At 31.5% G+C, this 22,884-nt stretch overlaps 2 protein-coding genes and 1 pseudogene across 2 annotated transcripts; all 3 read left to right on the top strand.

Moving 5' to 3' along the window:
• Window positions 1-9,307: 9,307 nt before the first annotated feature.
• On the top strand, window positions 9,308-11,148 carry LOC103500304 (protein LIM3). The gene is made up of 2 exons (XM_008463563.3): window positions 9,308-9,652; window positions 10,956-11,148. Exons 1-2 carry the CDS (start codon window positions 9,346-9,348, stop codon window positions 10,967-10,969), a joined length of 321 nt encoding a protein of 106 aa, XP_008461785.2. The 5' UTR covers window positions 9,308-9,345; the 3' UTR covers window positions 10,970-11,148.
• A 2,219-nt stretch (window positions 11,149-13,367) lies between these two features.
• Window positions 13,368-17,116, top strand: LOC103500381 (cytochrome P450 705A12-like). Its single transcript, XM_051083159.1, has 3 exons — window positions 13,368-13,943; window positions 15,766-16,111; window positions 16,272-17,116. The coding sequence occupies exons 1-3, from the start codon at window positions 13,384-13,386 to the stop codon at window positions 16,914-16,916; spliced, it is 1,551 nt and encodes a 516-aa protein (XP_050939116.1). The 5' UTR covers window positions 13,368-13,383; the 3' UTR covers window positions 16,917-17,116.
• A 1,539-nt stretch (window positions 17,117-18,655) lies between these two features.
• On the top strand, window positions 18,656-22,445 carry LOC103500382 (cytochrome P450 705A12-like; annotated as a pseudogene).
• The last annotated feature ends 439 nt before the right edge of the window (window positions 22,446-22,884 follow it).

Genomic DNA, 22,884 nt, shown 5'->3' with positions numbered 1-22,884 from the left:
GTAGATATTTTTCAATATTATGGTAGAGTCAAGGCTTGCTGTAAACGCTCTAAACCGTGGAGAGAGATTATCATAGGAAACATAGTTGCAAATGGGATGTTTAGTGCATGATCTGATACCTTTTCTCAATGCAATTGGAATGTGAAGAGAGGGATCATACTCATCAAGTTTCCTTGTATAACCCTGTTCAGCTTCATTGTTACTGGTTTCTATTCTAACCTCAGTTTCATCACCACGGTTCTTTTCTTTCATATTTTCAAGAACAGCAACATAAGACCTGTCATTCTCACTCATCGTATTATTAGTATAAGGTTCTGTAGGATTTTCCATACCTTGGTCTCGATGAGGTTCGAAATCTTGGACTGGAGTCGGCGGTTGACTAGTAGGGGACCCAACTTCCTTTTTGAGATTCCTCTTGTAATATGTTTTCCAGGGAACTTGGTTTGTGGGTAAGATTATCGGATGAGGATCAACGTCAGATACGGTACTAGGAATAGGTTCAATAAATTCAAAGGTGTTGTTAGACTCTTCACTCATACTCTCCCCATGAAGATGGCTAACTGGAAAATAGGGTTGATTTTCATAAAAAGTAACGTCCATAGTGATAAAGTATTTTCTAGACGGCGGGTGAAAACATTTATAACCGCGCTGGTGAAGGGGATATCCAACAAACACATAAGCCTGAGCCGGAGGGTTAAATTTGGTCTGATTAGGGCCAAAATTATGGACATAAGCGGTACACCCAAACACACAAAGAGGAACCTCAGAAACAAGGCGAGTAGAGGGGTAAGACTCCTTAAGACAATTTAAGGGAGTCTGAAGGTGGAGGATACGAGAAGGAATTCCATTGATTAAGTGAGCGGCCGTAAGAATAACATCTCCCCACAGGTATGATGGAAGGGAAGTGGAAAGCATAAGTGAACGGGCTACTTCCACAAGGTGACGATTTTTTTCGTTTGGTCACTCCATTTTGTTAAGGAGTGTAGACACACGAGGTTTGGTGAACAATCCCCTTGGAGGCAAGAAATTCACTAAGGTTATGGTTTTGGAATTCCCGACCATTATCACTTCGAAGAATTGCAATTTTTGTACGAAATTGTGTTTTGATAGTATGATAGAAGTTTTGGAAAATGGATGGAACCTCGGATTTATCTGTGATAAGGTAGACCCAGGTAAGACGGGTATGGTCATCTATGAAAGTTACAAACCACCGCTTTCCCGAGGATGTGGTGACCTTGGAAGGACCCCAAACGTCATTATGGATGAGGGTAAACGGTTGTGTAGGTTTATATGATTGTGAGGGAAAAAAGACTCGATGTTGTTTAGCCCGGATACACACATCACAAGATAGAGAAGAGACATCAAATTTAAAAAAAGGTGGGAAAATAAATATTGCATATATGTAAAGTTTGGGTGGCCCAGTCGAAAATGCCACAAATACAATCTTGTTTAGAAGTGCTAAAGTAGGATGACAGTAAACTAACCCTAGAAAAACTACTACATGAGGTATCATCATCAAGGATGTAAAGTCCCCTGCTATGTCGGGCAATGCCAAACGTCCTCCCCGAGCTCATGTCTTGAAAATAAGCCGATTCAGGTAAGAAGATAGCTTTACAATGCAACTCACGAGTTATCTTGCTTATAGATAACAAATTGTAAGACAATTTAGGGACATGCAAAACATTCTGGAGAGCAAAACCGTCAAAGGGGACTATTTGTCCTTTGCCGGCGATCAGAGCTAGAGAGTCATCGGCTATTTAGATTTTTTCATTACCGGCACACGGGACATACGAGATAAAGTGTTCCGAAGAACCTGTCAAGTGATATGTAGTCCTTGAGTCTAAGATCCAGGGATTTTTTCCATAAACGCTAATAAGCCCAAGGGACTGAGGCATACTTGACTAAGCAATGGCACCCAGAGTCGGAGTCTTGGTCTGGCTTACAGTAGGGTCAGTTGATTGAGAAGTGCTGGCAAGGGTAGTTTCACTAATGTAGGCACGTCCTGAGTTCTGTTTCTCGTTAGAGGACCGTTTCTTACCTCCTAGGGGACGACCGTGGAGTTTCCAGCACCGATCCTTGGTGTGCCATTGTTTCTTGTAATGCTCACACATAGGAATTGACTTCCCATTATTCTTGTTACTGTCATGATTTGAGGACCGAGCGCTAAAGGCAGCGGAATCAATGGTAGGGATAGTCAGTACACTCATGGCATTAGTGCGATCCTCTTCCAGGTGGACTTAAAAAAAAAACTTCCATTAGGGAGGGAAGATGTCTTTGTCCGAGTATATAACCACAAACAGTATCAAATTTAGGATTAAGTTCTGCAAGGGAGTCATAAACACGGTCAACCTCTTCAAGTTTAACATATTGTGTACCGTCATTTGGTGTGTCCCAAACTGTCTCTCTGTACAAATCCATCTCTTGCTAGAGGAGAGAGAGCTTGTTAAAATAGGTAGTGACGTCCAGGGTCCCTTGTTTACAATCATAGACCTGTTTTCGCAGTGTATACAACCGAGAGGCATTCTGTCGTTTTGAGTAAAGGGTCTGAGTTGTATCCCTCAAATCTTTTGTTGTGGCTGCATATAGTAGAGGCTTGCCGATTTGTGGTTCCATACTATTAATCAGCATGAACTGAATAAGTGAGTCCTTCCCTTTCCAGAGTCGTTCCAAGGCGTCTCTTGGTGGAGGATGTACAGTCTCTCTAGTTAAGAAGCCGAATTGGTGGCGACCTTCGAGGAACATCTTTATTGATTGGGACCAAGAAAAGTAATTTTGCCCATTTAATTTTTCACCTGAAAAATTCCCTGTAGATGAACCCAAAGAGCCAGTTATGTAATTTGATGGTAAATTAGGGAACGAAGTTACCAAGTTCTTGGAATACATCGACAACTCGGTTGGTTTGAAATGCGTCGAAGACTCGTCCGCTTCAATGTCCGATTTGTTCTGGGGTTGATCAATTCTGTTACCAGAAAACAACGGTTGCCGTAAAGAGTACACGTTCAATGGATACTTACTGTACAGATTTGACAGATTTACGGTTGAGGATTGCTGTCCGGAGCTCATAGGCGGCGTGTGAGGATGCGGATGGCCGGAAGGGTTTGACGGTTGGACATTCGACGGCGTGTAGAAGGGAATGGGCTATTTAACGACACTTTGAAAAACGTGTCATTAGATATGCTTAGATGACACCAAAATTGTGTCATTAATACCTTTACCTTGACGCAATAAATATGTCATCGTTATCTATAACTCGACACCAATATCTTGTCATCAACACCCTTATATTGATGCAAATTATGTGTCACCGTTATCTATACCTTAACACTAATATATTGTCATTAATACTCTTAGATTGACGTTTTAAATGTGTCACCGTTATGTATTACTCGACACGAATTTATTGTCATTAATAACCTTATATTGACGCTTTAAATATGTCAACGTTATCTATACCTTGACACAAATATATTGTCATTAATACCCTTACATTGACACTTTAAATGTGTCACCGTAATTTGTCACTCGACACAAATATATTGTCATTAATACTATTACATTGACAATTTAAATGTGTCATCGTTATCTATCACTCGACACCAATATATTGTCATTAATACTCTTATAACGACGCTTTAAGTGTGTCACCTTTCAATATAACTTGACACTAGTATATTGTCGTTGTAAATATTTCGTTACACAAAATTTTTGTCAAAAAATGTGCTTTAACGACACTGTTTCTGTTTAATAAAGGCTTATATGTCGACACATATTTGGTGTCGTTATTCTTCATTTTCGCAACACATATTTTTCTGTCATATATTTCTTCTTTCAAAAAAATTAAATACTAAATTTTAGTATTACCCACATATGTTTGGAAAGATATTTATATTGATAATAAAAAATATAACTTACATTATCGATAAAGATTTTACAATAATCCAAAAGATAAATTTACTGTAATATTACATGTATGTGTGACCTAATCTAATCAAACTGATGCATAAATGAGAACTTGATCGATACCATGGTCCATGGATTCTTCAACTACCTGCAAATTTGAAAAAAATGAACCTTAGCCAACATTCATTACGGAAAATGCATAAGCATAAGCATAAAAATTAAGTACATGTCAAACAAAAATCACCTTCTTGATAAGCAGACTAATAAACTTTTCAAAATAAGCGTCTTAAGTTCATACAACCAAGGTTTTTAATAAAAGACCCATAAGGAATGAAAAAGATTAAAAAAAAAACATCGACTACATAAGCATAATATATAAATGTTGCAAATGTAAGTTTCGATTCAATCTTTACAGACCTAGCAATGTTCTAGTTTGCATCAAGTTGAAACTTAGCATAAACTTACCCTTAGCCCCCCTCCTCCAAAGTAAATACAAAACAACATGATTCCTATAACATATGTCTAAGCGGATTGAACAAAATAGCTTTTCAATGACTACCATAACTGCAGAATAGTCAACACAACAAAGTATCAAGTTTCTAAGTACGTGTCAACATGATTTCTAAAACATATGTCTAAGCGGATCGCACAAAATAAATTTTCAATGGCTACCATTGTAGGATAGTCAAAACAACATTCCAAAGTACATGTTAACATGATTCCTAAAATAAAATAGTTAAGTTACGTTACAAAACATAAAACACGCTTATCTCTTTCTTTTACTAAATCTCCACCCCCATATCTTGATTACCCTCCATAGAGGCTTCTTCTTTCTTGCAAGTCCGAAAGCCCTAATAATGAATAGTAAACTAAGTAAGTTATCAATTATTGTTTCATATGCAATATATTAACTAATTATTTGATCCCTAACGAGGTTCATGATAAATTAAGTTAACATCATTCTCAAAGTTGATCCAAGAACAAAAGTTGCAACCAATGTTACGAAAAAACAACAAACAATGTGACAAATAACAAACACTTTAAAATTTTACATACTAAAAAAATCCAAATAATATATAAAATCCAGTTGCAAAATAAGTAAGTTTCAAAACTTTATTACCATGAGGATTAGGAAGTGTTGTTATCAAAGATCTCTTCTAGTTCCTCTTCTATCAAATTCAACCCAAAAAATCGAGTAGACAATATATTGATCTAAATAGTCCTTGTTTTTTCCTGGGAACCATAACACAAGAAAACATCATCATTGACATACAACACATGAGCAAATCTTTAATGGCTTAAATTGAGAAGTTCTAGTTTTGCATCTTATCCTCTTATAGTTTTTAAATTTAGTCTATCACTATTCGTAAATGTTAAAATTAGATGATAATGAAACTTACATAGCATGATACTTCATATTTTGGCAGAAGTTCGAAAAAGCAAAAAAAGTCATCTAAGTGAGAAAAATGAAATCTTTTTACTAATTGGAAAATATAATATACTAGTTGCAAGCCAAGAACCATAAAATCCATAAAAATTCATTATTCTTTTCCGTCTCAAATTTTTATATCTATATGGAAAAAAACAAATAAAATTTTCATACATTTTGCAATTATAGAAATTGAAAAAATAAATAAATAATAATAATAATAACAACAACAACAACAATAATAATAACAACAAAAAAAAATAATAATAACAAAACAATATGAAATATGACAAATATAGGTTGGGAAATAATACAGGTTGGCAAATGATTTGGAAATAGTACAATTTACAAATAATAAAGGTTGAGAAATAATATAAAATACGCAATACTATATTGGAAATAATATACAAATTGAGAATAAGTATATTGGAAATAATATAAAATAATATATCTAATATAATATTCAAGTTGATAAATAATACATGTTTGTGAAATAAATATCAAACCTAACAAACTATTGTCTTTTACAAGTCTAATCAATTAATAAACAGTAAACCAACAAATTAACAACCAAATTAAATCAATTGGGAATATAGAATAAAATGACCTAAATCTACTGAATTTGAAGCAACCATAAATTCAATTGTGCTAAACCTAACAAAATTAAAAGCTCAAATGACCTAAATCTAACAAATTAGAAGCACATTGAAATTAAATAAATTAATTGACCTAAACAATAAATTCAATTGACCTAAATTTGAACTAACAATAAAAGCACAGTGAACCCGATTAGGAGTAACAATAAAGCATAGTAAACCACCTTAAAATTAATTAACAAAATTACAACAAAAACAAATTTGAAAAAATTATAATTGATCACACTCTCAAGAGGGAAGGGAAAAAGAATAAATAAAAAAAAACATTCGAAGAAAAGAAGAAATAAAAAAAAACATTTGAAGAACAATTTGACCGAATAATTTTACTTAGCTTTTTTTCAACCCTCAAAAGTGAAGGGAAAGAGAGGAAATTAAAAAAAAAATTTACCTTTGACATAATAGTTTCTTTTTTTTCGACCCTTCCAATTGATCTCATACCCTCCAAAAAAAATTCTCTTTGTTTTTATCGTGGAGAAGGTGGGAGTGAGAAAAAATTGGGTTAGTGGAGGGAAAATAGGGAAGAGAAGGGAGAAGGTGGGAGCCAATTTGACAGAATAGTTTTACTTACTTTTTCTTCGAAAGGGAAAGAGAGGAAATTAAAAAAAATTACCTTTGACATAATAGTTTCTTTAGCTTTTTTTCGACCCTTCCAATTGATACTCCAAAAAAATACTCCTTTGTTTTTATAGTAGAGAATGTGGGAGTGAAAGAGAAAATTAGTGGGTTAAAGGAAAATAGGGAAGAGACTGATATTCATTTTTTTTTGTTTTTGTTTTTAAAAAGAAAAAGTTAAATTTAAATTCAAGTCCAACTTTCAAAATAAAATAAAAATAAAGTAAAATAAAGTAAATAAATAAAAGACAAAATGTTATACCTACAACTTCTTAGAAGATTACCCCTCCATTGGATCAAAAAATATTTCTTGTAGACAAAGATAATCAATTGAATTTTGCACTTTAATTTTCTAAACAAAATGTATCTTGCATACTAATTAAACAATCAAGAGCAAATTAAAAGATTATTTCATAAAGATCACATGAAATTGAATTCGTTCTTTAACAAAAATTAAAAAATCAACATGCTAAATTAGAAGAAAAATGGAAGAAACTCTCAAATAAATTGAATATCCATGATGCTCTTACCTCTTAGAAGATTATCCCTCTATTGGAATAAAAGATTGATGGAATATCTTGCTGGAATTTTTTCTCCATTGAAATAAAAGATTGAGAATTCTGAAAAAATTATATTTAGAGAGAATTTGGGTGAAAATTAGAGTTGGATTTATGAATGGATCAAATATAATTGAAAATTGATTAAGATTTACGAAAAAATGAGTTATATATAGAAAAGAAATGAAAATAACCGCTTCATGGGTTTGGAACTCAGGAGAGGATTTTTGGAAAGTTGTTATATATTTACAAGATTGCCATTGAAAATATGTGAGAAAAAATGATTTGCAGGCTATGTGATTCGAACACAGGACATCAAAGGCATGCGCGTGAGGAGAAGACGACACGTGGAGCTTTCGAAAATGAGAAATAAAGGAATATGCTCGGCTGGGATTCAAACTCGCGACCTTGAGGTGTTTACGTGCGTGGAAGTATGAAATTTTTTTGGTTATTTACCAATTGGTCTATGTTTTTTGATTTACCCATTTTTGTTTGTTCGGACTTCGTTTTAAGTGTTTTTCATTGTATTGGGTTTGTAATAGAGTCTAAATTCTAATTCTTTATAAAATTATAAAAATAATGAATATATGCATGATATAGATAGAGAGAGCCTAGGCCTTCGCGTTTTTGGTAGAGAGAGAAAATGTTGAGAGAAAATATGCTATTGTCATATAATTTTAATTGCGTGAGAGAGGGAATTAACAAAATTTAAAATTTGAGGTTTTCTTATTTCAAAATTTTTTAAATGACACAAAAAATTTGTTGATAATTAACGACGCTTTAAATGTGTGAAAAATTAAATTGTGCCAATAGAATTGTGTCAATAAATATTTTTCAACGACACAATATCTTGATTAGTAGTGTCATTAAAACCCATTTTTCTAGTAGCCGAGGGAGAAGAGAAATTGGAGAGGCCAATATTCTTCAACAGCAGTCTCTTAGATTGGTGGGTTCGACGGTAGTCCCTTAGACAATGTTTGCTTGTTCGACGGTGTGAGATTAGTGGGCTTGACAACAATCTCTTAGATTTGAAGATGAGTTATGTTGTTTCCCGTTTTTTGGTAGGGAGAGAGAGAAAATGTTGACCAAATTGTAAAACTCTTTTTTAATGTCGCGCGAAGAGGGAATTGAAAAATTTTGAATTTTTGGTTTTTTATTTCAAAGTTTATTTAATGACACAAAAAATTTGTCGTTAATTAACGATACTTTAAATGTGTCAAGAAAAATCAAATTGTGATAATAGAATTGTGTCAAGAAATAGTGTGTCACTTCTATTTTCAACGACACATTTTACTCCTACCTTACCCCTTTTTTATTTTTAACGACACAATGTTTTGATTTGTAGTGTCGTTAAAACCCAAATTGGACATCCGACGGCGCGTAGAAAGGAATGGTATGGGCGATGAGATGAAAAGGCGACGACGCGTGAGGCATCTTTTGGTCAGTCGGCGGCGCGTACGGCTACGGAACCATCCCCGTTGGGTAGATCGACGGTTTTTGTAGGTTCTGGAGTAGTTTCTCCATGGTGGCAACGACGATGACGACGATCCCGACGGTGGTGTGGCGGCAGTGACAGGTTCAGTTTCGATCTGGGTTTCTCATAGGTTATTTTCTAGGGTTTCGTTATTGCTTTGCTCTGATACCATATTAAAAGAAATTAACAACAACCGAGACTTATGTGGAAACCCGAGAATCGGAGAAAAACCATGATACTTTAGTTTTTATTATTTTTTCTTATGAACGAATACAATAAGTACAGAAAGAGAGAATAAATAGAGTACAATAGGAGTAAGAAAGTAAAAGATCTAGGAAATATTTAGGAAATAAAATCTTATATATTATTCTTTCCAAAAATATTCTAGGGCAAAGCCCTATTAATTCTAAGGGGAAGATTTGAGTATTTTGTTAGATCACATTGGATGTAAAAATGACCAATATCCTTCCTAATCCTGGAGGAGTCACAAGTGATTGATGTTTTATAACAATTTTAGTGCAGGCAGATAAATCATCACTTCTTTATGTTGGGGAATAGAGACAAATCAGAAGCAAAGGGAGACGTAAACTGGCAATGGAAGTGTGATCGTGGGTTAGGATGAAGGTGCATAATGGTACGAACCACAATCCCTTATAAATTTAATGCTAAATGTACATTGTTTTTCACAACACGAAGTTTTTGTTATTGTGCAAGAACATGGGGTATCTAAGCATGAAATGTTTACCAGTTTGGTTGTTTTTGTTGGCAACAACAAGTTTGGTCGAAAAAGGCAAAGGGGAAACTTGTAGTTTCACCTTCTTCTCTTCCCTTGCTAGGTTGATGCCTTGTAGGCCATCGGTCGCTCCATTCCGGCCCATCCCGCCGACCGTGGCCTGTTGCAATGCAGTCAAAACTCTTGGCCAGCCTTGCTTGTGTGTGCTTGTCAATGGCCCCCCTATTACCGGCGTTGATCGTGAGTTGGCCATGCTGTTGCCGCAGAAGTGCACTGCCGATTTTGATCCATGTACACTCTCTCAATCTCTTTCCTAATTATTTGTGTTTTTGTTTACGAATTCAAGAAATGAGATTAAAAAGAAAAGACTCTTTTTAAATATAGGTAAATGAACCAAAATATTTCGAAATATAAAGAAGTTTTAAAATTTATCAATGATAGACTTTGATAGATTCTATCAATAATGTTCTAGAATGTTGCTATATTTGTAAATATTTTTAGCTGTTTTGTCATTTGAAATAATTTTTCTTAAAAACAACTACAAAATGTAAGGTAATAACATCAATTGGGTTTACTCAACAGTAACCGAATTCTCTCGCCACGATAGTTAAAATAAAAAGGAAAAAGCTCCATTTTGTTTTTTATTTTTTGTTTTTAAGAATTAAGCATATTTTTATTGAATTTCTTACGATGATTTGTAACTTTTTGATGTACAAGAGCTTGATTTAAAAATAAAACAAAAATTTTCCTCTCAATGTTTTGATTTGATTTTTGAAAATATTGATAAAAGAAAAGATTGAAAATATATATTGATAACAAAAAAAGATGTTAGCTAAAAGCGAAAAATGGATTGAGTTTTATTTTATGTTTTCAAGTTCACTTCATGAATTGAGTTGAGTGCATATTTCTATGGCAAATTTGTTTTGAAAACTGTTATTGTTTTTGAATGTGTTTCAAAATTATAGATATTTTAAAAACATTTTTAGGTATCCGTCTATCCAAATTTTGAAGGCAAAAAAATACACTAAAAGTAGATAAAATCTTGAGAAATATTTGTATGTTATGTGTTATAAACTAACATAACTTTATTAACTGTAAAATAAGTGCATTACTACATTTTGTTACAGTACTTTTTTTTTTTTGTATAAAATTTATAATATTAAACTTGTTAATAAATAAATTAATGAGAGTTGAGGTCCAATATTGTAATAGTCAATGATTCAATATTGGTTTAAGAAGACTGAAATGTTTTTTTAAAAAAACATATTTAAGACGACTGAAAAGATGAAATACAACTTTGCGTTCCACCAAATCACTTCCAACCCCAAATATTTGTTTTCAAATCACAGACCTATCTCACCCTTAATTATCAAAACTCTATTACTTTTTAATGTACAAAACGTCATTTATGTGTTGATGGATCTTCCAAAAGTAAACCATTTATGGATTGATCTGATGGTAGAAAATGAGACGTAGTCTCAATAACTAATTAAGAGATAGTGAGTTCGTTCCATGATGATCATCTATACTTAAGAATTAATTTTTTTTTACGATTTTTCTTGACATATAATGACTGCTGTTTGTAATTTTGCAGGCGAAATGTCATGAAATAAAGACCTTTTGAGTTTCAATAATAAGGTGAAATGTGCAGGGAATGAGATCCGTTAAGCATTAATGTCTATGGTGGTACTCCTATATGTTGTATTTTTCTTCATACATTCGAGTATTTAAAGTGTGTACTTCTTTTTTGGGATAAATGAAATATCTATAACAATGTCAATTTTATATATCTTTATTTGAAAGCTTTATGTAAGCAATTTTATTTTCTAATTTTACAAAATTTTGTGAAGTGAGAGGATCAAAACTGTAATCTCAAGATCGATTCTCGACAATGCAATTTGTTTACCGTTTTAACTTATGTTCATTTTGAAAAAAATGTTATCATTGTCTTTTTTGAAAAAAAGAATTACTTTCAATTTCCCAATTCTTTCTTTACGCTCACAAAATTCAATGTAAAGTACACCAATTTTCTCTTTCAGACAAAAAAGAAAAAAAAAAAGAGAAGAAATACTATATATTGAGTTCCCATCTTGTGATTTTCTTTTAGAATATAGGGCAAATCAAATATTGGGACACTGATTTCAAATTCAAACATAGGGGGATAAACAATATATAGTCATTTTCATTTTTCCCTATCACATGATCCACGTCCTCCTTTAAAAATGATATGATTTCTTCAACAAAACACATTTGTTTTTTTAGTTAACAATAGCAAGAATGAACCATCAGTAATCTTTCGAAATTTCAAGAATTAACCAAATTTTCTTACAGTTTAAGATCTAAATTTCAGATCTTATAGATATTACTTTTCAATTATGTTTGATTTCTATACCTCCATTTCTTTTTTTTTTTTTTATGATTTTTCCAACAAAATATTGAAGTTTCTTAAAAATTCCAAACTTACTTGAGTTATAACATAAAACAATTTAACTTCACTATCCACAAAACTCTATTTCTTGATATTTCATATATGTCAAATGTTGATATTTTTGACGTTTTTACATGGACGTAGACTTCGACATTTTCTACGCAGATTTTTTCAATGTTTTTTTAATCGTCAGAAACAACAAAACTTGATATTTTGGAAAAACTCAAGATATACATTGTTTTTCTCGTACGCAGTGCTTGTTCACTCTCTATTTCGAGATCCTTCGTACTCACATTCAGCAATTAAAATATAACCTAAGAATGATTTGTAATGTTCAACGAACTCAAACAAACCAAATCAAAATTTTTAAAATCATAGAAAGATCAGTTAATTAAAACTCATTACGTATAAAAACAAAAAATGACAAAGATTGAAATTTCAAATTTAAACTTTAACTATATACACATTTTAAACACCCCTTATGAATGGGTAACTTAATCGATGGCAACAACTTCATCAGGTCAAACATAACCCAAACTTAATTTCTAAACTTCTAATTAAAAAAATATTTTAATTAAGAATAGAAATATACATGAAAAGAGTTAAAATAGACGAAGGAAACAAATATTTGCAAAGTTTAATAATAATAGATCCAACAATTAATTTTGAAAATAAAAATATATATACACTCATATTTTATGGAGTTCCCTTCTATAAGGGTTTCTTTTACTAATATTTGATTGAGAGTTTGGCAAAATCATTATTAGATGAGGCCATGGCTATGATTTTGAATATATGAACATATAAATTTCCAATATTTTCTTCTTTTTAACACAAGAAAATAAAAGCAAAGTTACCAGTAAAAAACATGCATTTTCTCAAAAAAGAAAAAAAAAAGAAAAAAAAAGTGGGGTTCTTCTTTTCCTTCTTCTTCTTCCACTTGTCACAATCGCAGTTTTTCGAACGCGAGATAGATGATTAGGTGACATTTGCTCTAATTCAATGAGCAAGAAGTCACTCATATACATAATTTGATAGTCGCAGACAATTCCACTTTATGATGTAGCCTCCCACTCACATTTCGAAAGTATCGAAAATTGACAAATGCAAGAAAATTGGGTTTACAAAATAGTACAACAAAGATTAAAATGATTTTATAAAATAATTGATATGTGTGCCATAAGTTACTATCACTAATAATGTTATCGGTGATTATTACTTTTAAGAGATATATTATCAGTTTTTAGCATTCTATCACCGATAACCATTGAAAGGCAAACTTGATATTTTAAAATTTTTTACCAATGGACCGATTAACATTTTTTTTAAAACCTAAGAGAAAAAAAAATAAGTAAAATAAATTTTTTAAAATTTAGATCAAATAAAACAAAATTTAGGATAATAAACTAATTTTTCCTTAATTTTTTTTAAAAAAATATTTAGAAATTTTACTTTTTTTTAAAAAAGAAAATTATAATATTTAAAAAGTCGAACGTGACACGAACAATATTTTAATTCCAAAATTGAAAATTATATGAAGACTTGGTTGCAAGAAAGAAGATGAAGAAGCAGAGTATTCCGAGTGGAATCCAAAATGGCGGATTCAACCTCTTACGTTCTCTACATTATTCTCTTCTTTTTCTTCACCATTCTCCTTCAATATCTTCTTCACCCACGTTCGTATGCCCGCCCCCGTCCGCCGAGTCCGCCGGCGCTTCCGCTAGTCGGCCACCTCCACCACTTCTCCCCATCCGTTTACAAATCCTTCCACAATCTCGCCGCCAAGTACGGCGATCTTCTCTTTCTCCGTCTCGGCAGAGTCCGATGCGTTGTCATTTCGTCGGCGTCGTACGCCGCCGAAATCTACAAAAATCAGGACGTTAATTTCTCGTCGCGGCCGAAATTCGCGTTCGGCGATGAGCTTCCGTACGCGAAGGCAGGATTCTTCGCGGCAGAGTACGGGGATTATTGGAGATTCATGAAGAAACTGACGATGACGGAGCTTTTATCGCAGCGGCAGGTTGAGAGATCGCGCGGTGTACGGAGAGAAGAAATGTTGAAATTGTTGAGGAAATTGTGTGAGTGCGGCGAGAAGAAGGAGGTTGTGGATTTGGGGGCAGAGCTCGTCAAACTCACCAACAATAGCACTTGTAGGTATGTAATCTGATACCATTTTTCATCTCAATATATATATATATATATATTCAACTTTTTTCCAAGTAAAATTACAAATTTGATTACAGCCAAAGTCAGAATTTAGTCAATAAAAAGATGGATTGATTAATGTAAATCCATGATTTAACTTAATATTTGATCCACCAACTATAAACTATGTAACAAAGCTCCAAAACTCAACTTAATCATCTAAATCTGTTGAGTTTAAAATGTATCTCCTAATTAGAAAAAATAAATTAGAGCAATAGAAATAAAAAATAAATGGACATTGGAGAAAAGATTAGAATAGTAAAATTAATTTGAGTTTATCTTGGTTGTTGGCCTTTACTTAATTTATTGGAGTCAACCGCGGGTTTCCATTACTTGCATTTATTAATAAACTCTAATAACTATATCTTAAAATACAAGTTTACAATTACGTTGAATGCAATATAAAATTTTATACTAAGCTTGAATCAATTAAATTATTTAAATAGTAAGGACAAAAATTAAATAAATGGTTTTAATTTCTAAATTTTTTATTATACAAATATATGACAATGATGTTCATCTAAAATAGAATATAATACCAACCACATCAAATATTTTTCTTCCACTATGTCTACATTATTATTACCCTGTAAAATATGTGACTAAACATTAGAGTAAAAAAATGGAAACGGTTGATTAACATTTTAAAAATATTTTTCTTCACAAATTATCGTCTAATTGTTAATTACCTGATATGGTACGCAATCAGTTTTGATTCTCAAAATTTTAATAAGAATATAAATATATTTAATTATTTACGACAACTCAATTTTCAAAATTTAATCGATTTAAATTAGTGAATGAACATCTCTCATTGCTATTTAAATTATTGCATATAAAATAAAGACGTAACTTATATTATTAAGGTCAAATTACCATTTTAGTCTCTATATACTTTAAAGTTTGTTCAATTTTAATTTTTATTTTTTTAATAGTTCTATTTTAATCATTTTCTTTAAAAAAATCTTAAATTTAGTCTCTAAATTTTTCTTTATCAAAATTGATCAAATAATAATAATAATAATTTTCCTTCAACAGAATGGATAGTAAAAATACAAATAAATTATTAAAAAAAAAAAAAAGAAAGAAACCAATTATAAAGACTAAAAATATATTTTATCAAATAATGAATTTCTCTTTTTAATAATTTGAAAATGACCAACCTATTAAATGATATCAGAACTGTTATTAATTCGATGGGAAGCGTGTATTTTTTATATATTCGACTTCTTTTATTAAAACTTTTTTTTTTTTTAAAAAAATAAGGGCCTCTTTTATTAAAATTTATAAGATCATTAAACTGGTTTTTCAAATAAAAAAAATTTAGAAAAAATAAACAATTAATTAGAAAAATAAGTCTTAATTTTAATTGAGCACCTCACTCTTTCATTATTTATTATTTTTTTTCGTATAAATGGGGCCCAAGAATTTGAATTCGACACTTTTTTATCTTTAGATACATAAATACTAATTGAACTAAGTTATTCTTGTTGTAACACATTTTTATTATCTTTGTTTGAAATAAATATATTTATTTCAAACTTTTATTTTAGAGTAATTGCAACAAATAGAATCTTTAAGGCTAATAATTAAGAGTATATCAGCATTTTAATATAATTGTAAATATAGAAAAATCTATTATTACTAGACTTCAAGATTTGAATATAACTATTACTATGTCTATAAATTCATTTATGTACTGCGTTCTATTTTACTATATTTACAACTATATTTTGTCTTACTAATATCAATAATTTGGATTGAGCAATAGGTTGGTGATGAGTACAAGATGTTCAGGTGACGATGACGATGAAGCGGAGAAGATAAGATTATTAGTAAAAGAAACATTCGAGATGGCATCAAAAGTAGCGTTTGGGGATGTATTTGGATGGCCTTTAGAGCGGTTAGCCTTTTGGATGTTTGGAAGACAAGCAAAGGATGTGACTTTGAGGTATGATGAGATTTTGGAGAATATATTAAGACAACATGAAGATAGAGGAAGAGAAGAAGGTTTGGATAGGGAAGATAGAGATTTAATGGACATTTTGTTGAAGGTTTATCAAGATCATAATGCTGAGTTCAACATTACTAGAACCAATATCAAGGCTTTCTTGCTTGTAAGTCTTCCCCCCTTCTTCTCATATATTTAATTGCCAACTTTTCCCTTTATTTATAATTCATGAGTATATATATATATATATAAAATATTTAATAGGTTTGGAAGTGATTTAAGAATTGAATATGATAGTATGAATTTTTTTGGAATTTATTGTATAGGATTTATTTCTAGGTGGAACTGGTACATCAACAGAGGTATCACAGTGGACAATGGCGGAACTTCTAAACCATCCAAAAGTATTTAACAAACTCAGAAACGAAATAAACTCCATTGTAGGAACCTCCAGACTCGTCGGCGAAGATGACCTCCCAAATCTCCCTTACTTACAAGCTGTCGTGAAAGAGGCTCTCCGCCTCTACCCTGCTGTCCCAATTGCCATGAGAACCTGTCGTCAAGACTGCACAATCGACGGCTACCACATTCCCAAGGATACAATGGTTGCAGTCAACCTGTTCGACATAATGCGCGACCCAAAAATTTGGAAAAATCCAAACAAATTCGACCCCGAAAGATTCACTGACGATGTGCAGTACAAGTTTAAGGGGCAACAAAGTTTCAATTTTGTGCCCTTTGGTGGGGGAAGAAGAGCCTGTCCTGGCTCCACTTTGGCCTTCAGTTTCATTAGCAATGTGATTGCAACAATGGTTCAATGTTTTGATTGGAAAATTATTGGGAGATCAGATAATAATAGGGATGGAATAAGTAAAGTGGATATGGAGATTGGAGCTGCCTTTACTTTGCCTATGGCTAACCCTCTTCGTTGTGTTCCTATAGTTCGCTTCAACCCTTTTGATGGCATCTAAATTAGCGAGGAAGCTCTTTAGATGAGGATATGGAAATGGAGGTATAGCTTTGAAAAACTCAACCTTGTTTCAAATTCAATTAATGTGGATTGTGAAATTAGGGTCTAGTTAGGTTATAAACTTTACATTGTTAATTTCAACCAAGAGACAATTTGATTGTCACAATAACAATGACAATACAAATTTGATTTTTAAACGTCAGAAGTAGACTTGATGTTTTGGAAAAAGATCAAGATACATGCATACTGTTTTTCTCATACGTAGTGCTTGTTCACTCTCTATTTCGAGATCCTTTGTACTCACATTCAATAACAATTAAAATATAACTTAAGAATGACTTGTAATGTTTAACAAATTTAAACAAACCAAATCAAAATTTCTAAAATCATAAAGAGACCAAGTACTTGAAACTAATTAGGTATAAAACAAAAAGATAACGACATGGAAATTTCAAATTTACACTTTAACTGTATACACATTTAAACACCCTTTATGGATAGATAACTTAATTGATAGCAACAACTTCATCGGATCAAACATAATCCAAACTTAATTTCTAAACTTTCTAACTAAAAAATTATTTTAATTAAGAATAGAAATATACATCGAAAGAGTTGAAATAAACGAAGGAAACATATATAATAAAATATTTCCACAGTTTAATATATAATAGATTCAACAATTTTGAATGTAAAATATATATACAGAATCCTATTTTATAGAGTTCCATTCTATTAGGGTTTCCTTTACTATTTGATGATAATAGATACATAGAGAGTTTGGCAAAATCACTATTGGAGGCCATGGCTATGATTTTGAATATATGAACATATAAATTTCCAATATGAACCTTTTTTTTTTGTATTTTCTTTTGTGTTAAAAGAAAATACAAAATTTGGAGAAGACATGCATTATAATCGGTTACTAGTAAATACAAAATACAAAATTTGTATTTTCTTTTAACACAAAAGAAAATAAAAACAATGTTACTAGTAAAAGACATGCATTTTTTGAGAAAATGGTGGTGTTCTTTAATTTTTGTTCTTCTTCTTCTTCCATCGATTACAATCGCAACTTTTCGAACACGAGATAGATGATTGTGTGACATGTGCTCTAATCAAATGAACAAGAAGTCAGCCATACAAAATTTGGAAGTCGCAGATAATTCCACTCTATGAGATAGCCTCCTACTCACATTTTGAAAGCATCGAAGATTGAAAAATACAAGAAAGTTCGGTTTGCACAAAATTACAACAAAGACTTTAAAATGGTTTTATAAAATAATTGATATGTGCTATAAGTTACCATCACTGATAAATGTTATTGGTGATTATTACGATTATTACTTTCAATAGATTTGTTATCAATTGCTATCATTCTATCACCGATAGCTATTGAATAACAGACTTAACATTTTAAAGAAATTTTACCAGATGATTGATCAACATTTTTGCTTTTTTTTCGAACTTTAGAAGAAAAAAGAGTAAAATATAATTTTTTAAAATTTAGATCAAATAAAACAAAATTTAAGACAATAAACTAATTTTCCTTAATTTTAAAAGAAAGATATTTAGCAAATTTTACTTTCTTTTTTTTTTTAAGAAAATTTTAAAATTTTAAAATTTGTTATTTTAAAGCTCGAACGTGACACGAACAATATTTTAATTCCAAAATTAAAAATTATACGAAAGACTTGGTTGCAAGAAAGAAGACGAAGAAGCAGAGTATTCCGAGTGGAATCCAAAATGGCGGATTCAACCTCTTACGCTCTCTACATTATTCTCTTCTTTTTCTTCAGCATTCTCCTTCAATATCTTTTTCACCCACGTTCTTATGCCCGCCGCCGTCCGCCGAGTCCGCCGGCGCTTCCTCTAATCGGCCACCTTCACCACTTCTCCCCATACGTTCACAAATCCTTCCACAATCTCGCCGCCAAGTACGGCGATCTTCTCTTTCTCCGACTCGGCAGAGTCCGATGCGTCGTCATTTCGTCGGCGACGTACGCCACCGAAATCTACAAGAATCAGGACGTTAATTTCTCGTCGCGGCCGAAATTAGCGTTCGGCGATGAGATTCCGTACGCGAAGGCAGGATTCTTCGTGGCAGAGTACGGGGATTATTGGAGATTCATGAAGAAACTGACGATGACGGAGCTTTTATCGCAGCGGCAAGTTGAGAGATCGCGCGGTGTACGGAGAGAAGAAATGTTGAAATTGTTGAGGAAATTGTGTGAGTGCGGCGAGAAGAAGGAGGTTGTGGATTTGGGGACGGAGATCGTCAAACTCACCAACAACAGCACTTGTAGGTATGAAATCAGATAGCACTTTTCATCTCAATATATATTCAACTTTTCCCTAATTTAAATTACAAATTTGTTCGAAGTCAAAGTTAAAATTTAGTTATTTGAAGATGGATTGATTTCATAAGTTCATGATTTGACTCAATATTTGATCTACCGACTATAACATTTCTAACACTTGGCTCCAAAACTCAATTTAAGTGCTTCAACCAAAACCATACGTCTCTTGTCAAACTATATGGACTAATTTAGATTTAATTATAAGTTATAGGACTCTTACTTTTTCAAAACAAGTATCAAATTTGTAATTTTACAATTAGGATATCATAGATTTGAATTTTCCTTGAATTTGATCATACCTCTAACTTAAGAAATCAAATTAATTAAAAGATTCAAAGTCGACATATTTCTTCCATTTGAAAAAAAACCATAAATCCATAATTATATATCCTATCCCTGATTCTTTGGGAACTAAATCTTTTGTTTTTATTTTTCCTTTAAAATGTATCTTCTATTTAGAAAAATAGATTATAGCAATGGAAATAAAAATAAATGTACATTGAAAAAAAAGATTATAATACTTGAAATTTCAAAAAATTAAAATTAATTTCGGTTTATCTTAGTTGTTGGCCTTTACTTAATTTATTGAAGTCAATTGCGGATTACAATTACTTGCATTTATTAATAAACTCTAATTCAAATATAATAATTATATCTTAAAATACAATTTTATAATTACGTTGAATGCAATATAAACTTTTATTCTAAGCTTGAATCAATTAAATTATTTACATAGTTAAGGATAAAAATGAAATAAATGATTTTTTTTTTTTATTATAGAAATATATGACAATGATGTTCATCTAAAATAAACTATAATACCAACCAAATGAAATATTTTTCTTCCCCACCATGTCTACATTATTATTAACCTATAAAATATGTGACTAAACATTAGAGTAAGAAAATGGAAGCAGTTGACTAACATTTTAAAAAGATTTTTCTTCACAAATTATTCTTCTTGTTTAATTGTTAACTATCAGGTTTGAATTGATTTTCAAAATTTCAATAAGAATAGAAACATATTTAATTATTTGCGACTAACTCAATTTTTTAAATTTAATCCGATTTAATAAGGTGAATGAACTTCTCCCATTTCTATATAAATTATTGCATATTATTAAGCCTAAATTACCATTTTAGTCATATATACTAAAATGTTCTTTTTGTCAAAACTGGCCAAAATATAATAATAATTTTCCCACTGCAAAATAAATAGTAAAAATGCAAATAGATAATTTAAAAATAAAAAACTAACTATAAGGACTAAAAATATATTTTATTAAAAAATATTTTTTAAATATAGTAAAGAAATTGAAACTATTTACCAACTAAATAGGAAAATTATAAAAAGTTCTTTCAAATTTTTTTGATCTTTAGATATATATATAGGTGCTCGTTGAACAAAACTCTAGTTGACACACACTTTCATTATCTTTGTTTCAAAGAAATATATTTATTTCATACTTTTTCTTAGAGTAATTGGGACAAATAGAATCTTTAAGGCTAATAATTAAGAATATATCAATATTTTAAAATAATTATAAATATAAAAAAATTTATAATTACTAGACTCCAAGAGCTGAATCTAAATATTACTACATCTACAAATAAATTCATTTATATTGCATCATATTTTACTAATAGTTTAAATTTGATTAGTGTATTCCCAACTATCTTTTGTCTTACTAATATCAATGATTTGGATTGAGCTACAGATTGGTGATGAGTACAAGATGTTCACGCGATGGTGACGATGAAGCGGAGAAGATAAGATTATTAATAAAAGAAACATTCGAGATAGCTTCAAAAATATCGTTTGGGGATGTGTTTGGATGACCTTTAGAGCGGTTAGCCTTTTGGATGTTTGGAAGACAAGCAAAGGATGTGACTTTGAGGTATGATGAGATTTTGGAGAATATATTAAGACAACATGAAGATAGAGGAAGAGAAGAAGGTTTGGATAGGGAAGATAGAGATTTAATGGACATTTTGTTGAAGGTTTATCAAGATCATAATGCTGAGTTCAACATTACTAGAACCAATATCAAGGCTTTCTTGCTTGTAAGTCTTCCCCCCTTCTTCTCATATATTTTATCACCAACTTTTCCCCTTATTTAATATTTCATGATCATATATAAATATATAAATATATAATCTTTGATATGTTTGAAAGTGATTACTTTGAAATCAACATTGGAAAAATTTACCTAAACGAATTAAAGATTTCGCAAAGAAACGTTCAATGAATCATTTGTTGACGTCAAATTAGAGTGAAATTACTCGCACACAAGCGAAAAAGTTTTTTTCTTCTCAATCTTTATATTTTCTTTTTAAAAGAAAACTGGGTCACTTGGTTTTCTCTCTCTCATGAAGTAGTCCAATAATGCACGATATATTAGAGAAAATGTTAAGAATAGAAAATTTATTACCTAAGAAAGCTCTAGAATTGTTAATTAACCCAAATTTAAGAATTGGGTGATAGCATGAAATTTTTTGGAATTCATTTGTGTACGATTTATTTTTAGGCGGAACTGCTACATAAATAGAGGTATCACAATGGGCAATGGCGGAACTTTTGAACCATCCAAAAGTATTCAACAAACTCAGAAACGAAATAAACTCTGTCGTAGGAACCACCAGACTCGTCGACGAAGACGACCTCCCAAATCTTCCTTACTTACAAGCTGTCGTGAAAGAGGCTCTCCGCCTCTACCCTGCTGTCCCAATTTCCATGAGAGCTTGTCGTCAAGACTGCACAATCGACAGCTACGACATCTCCAAGGATACATTGGTTGCAGTCAACTTGTTCACTATAATGCGCGACCCAAAAATCTGGGAAAACCCAAACAAATTCAACCCCGAAAGATTCATTGGCGATGTGGAGTACGAGATTAAGGGGCAACAAAATTTCAATTTTGTGCCCTTTGGTGGTGGAAGACGAGCATGCCCTGGCTCCACTTTGGCCTTCAGTTCCATTAGAAATTTGATTGCAACAATGGTTCAATGTTTTGATTGGAAAATTATTGGGAAATCAGATAATAATGGAGATGGAATAAGTAAAGTGGATATGGAGATTGGAGCTAGCTGCCTTTACTTTGCCTATGGCTAACCCTCTTTGTTGTGTTCCTATAGTTCACTTCAACCCTTTTAATGACACTCTAAATTAGTGAGGAAACTCTTTGGATGAGGATCTATTACAAGTATTGCTTTGAAAAACTCAACCTTATTTCAAATTCAACTAATTTGGATTGTGAAATTGAGGTCTTGTTGGGATATAGACTTTACATTGTAATGTCAACCAAGAGACAATTTGATTGTCACAATAACAATACAAATTTTAGCCTAAAGCACTAAGTAAAATGTTTTATCTTTTAAAGTAGATTTGGATGGAACAAGTACAACAACTAACTTAAACTGTACGTAGTAACTCTTTATTCATCTCACGTCTCATAAAAAGTATATATAATAACTCAAAATGTGTAAAATAAAAGTTACATTTGTCAACCTATCAAAATATAAATCATAAATATTTATCAATATTTTTATGAAATTGAGATTGATAGATATTAAATATAAAATAAGAATTTGATAAAAGAAACATGATAT

This window comes from Cucumis melo, chromosome 4 (assembly GCF_025177605.1).
Source record: "Cucumis melo cultivar AY chromosome 4, USDA_Cmelo_AY_1.0, whole genome shotgun sequence".
NCBI classification, from domain to species: domain Eukaryota; kingdom Viridiplantae; phylum Streptophyta; class Magnoliopsida; order Cucurbitales; family Cucurbitaceae; genus Cucumis; species Cucumis melo.
The sequence above is the reverse complement of the archived record's forward strand: the minus strand, read 5'-3'. Positions and strand labels throughout refer to the sequence as shown.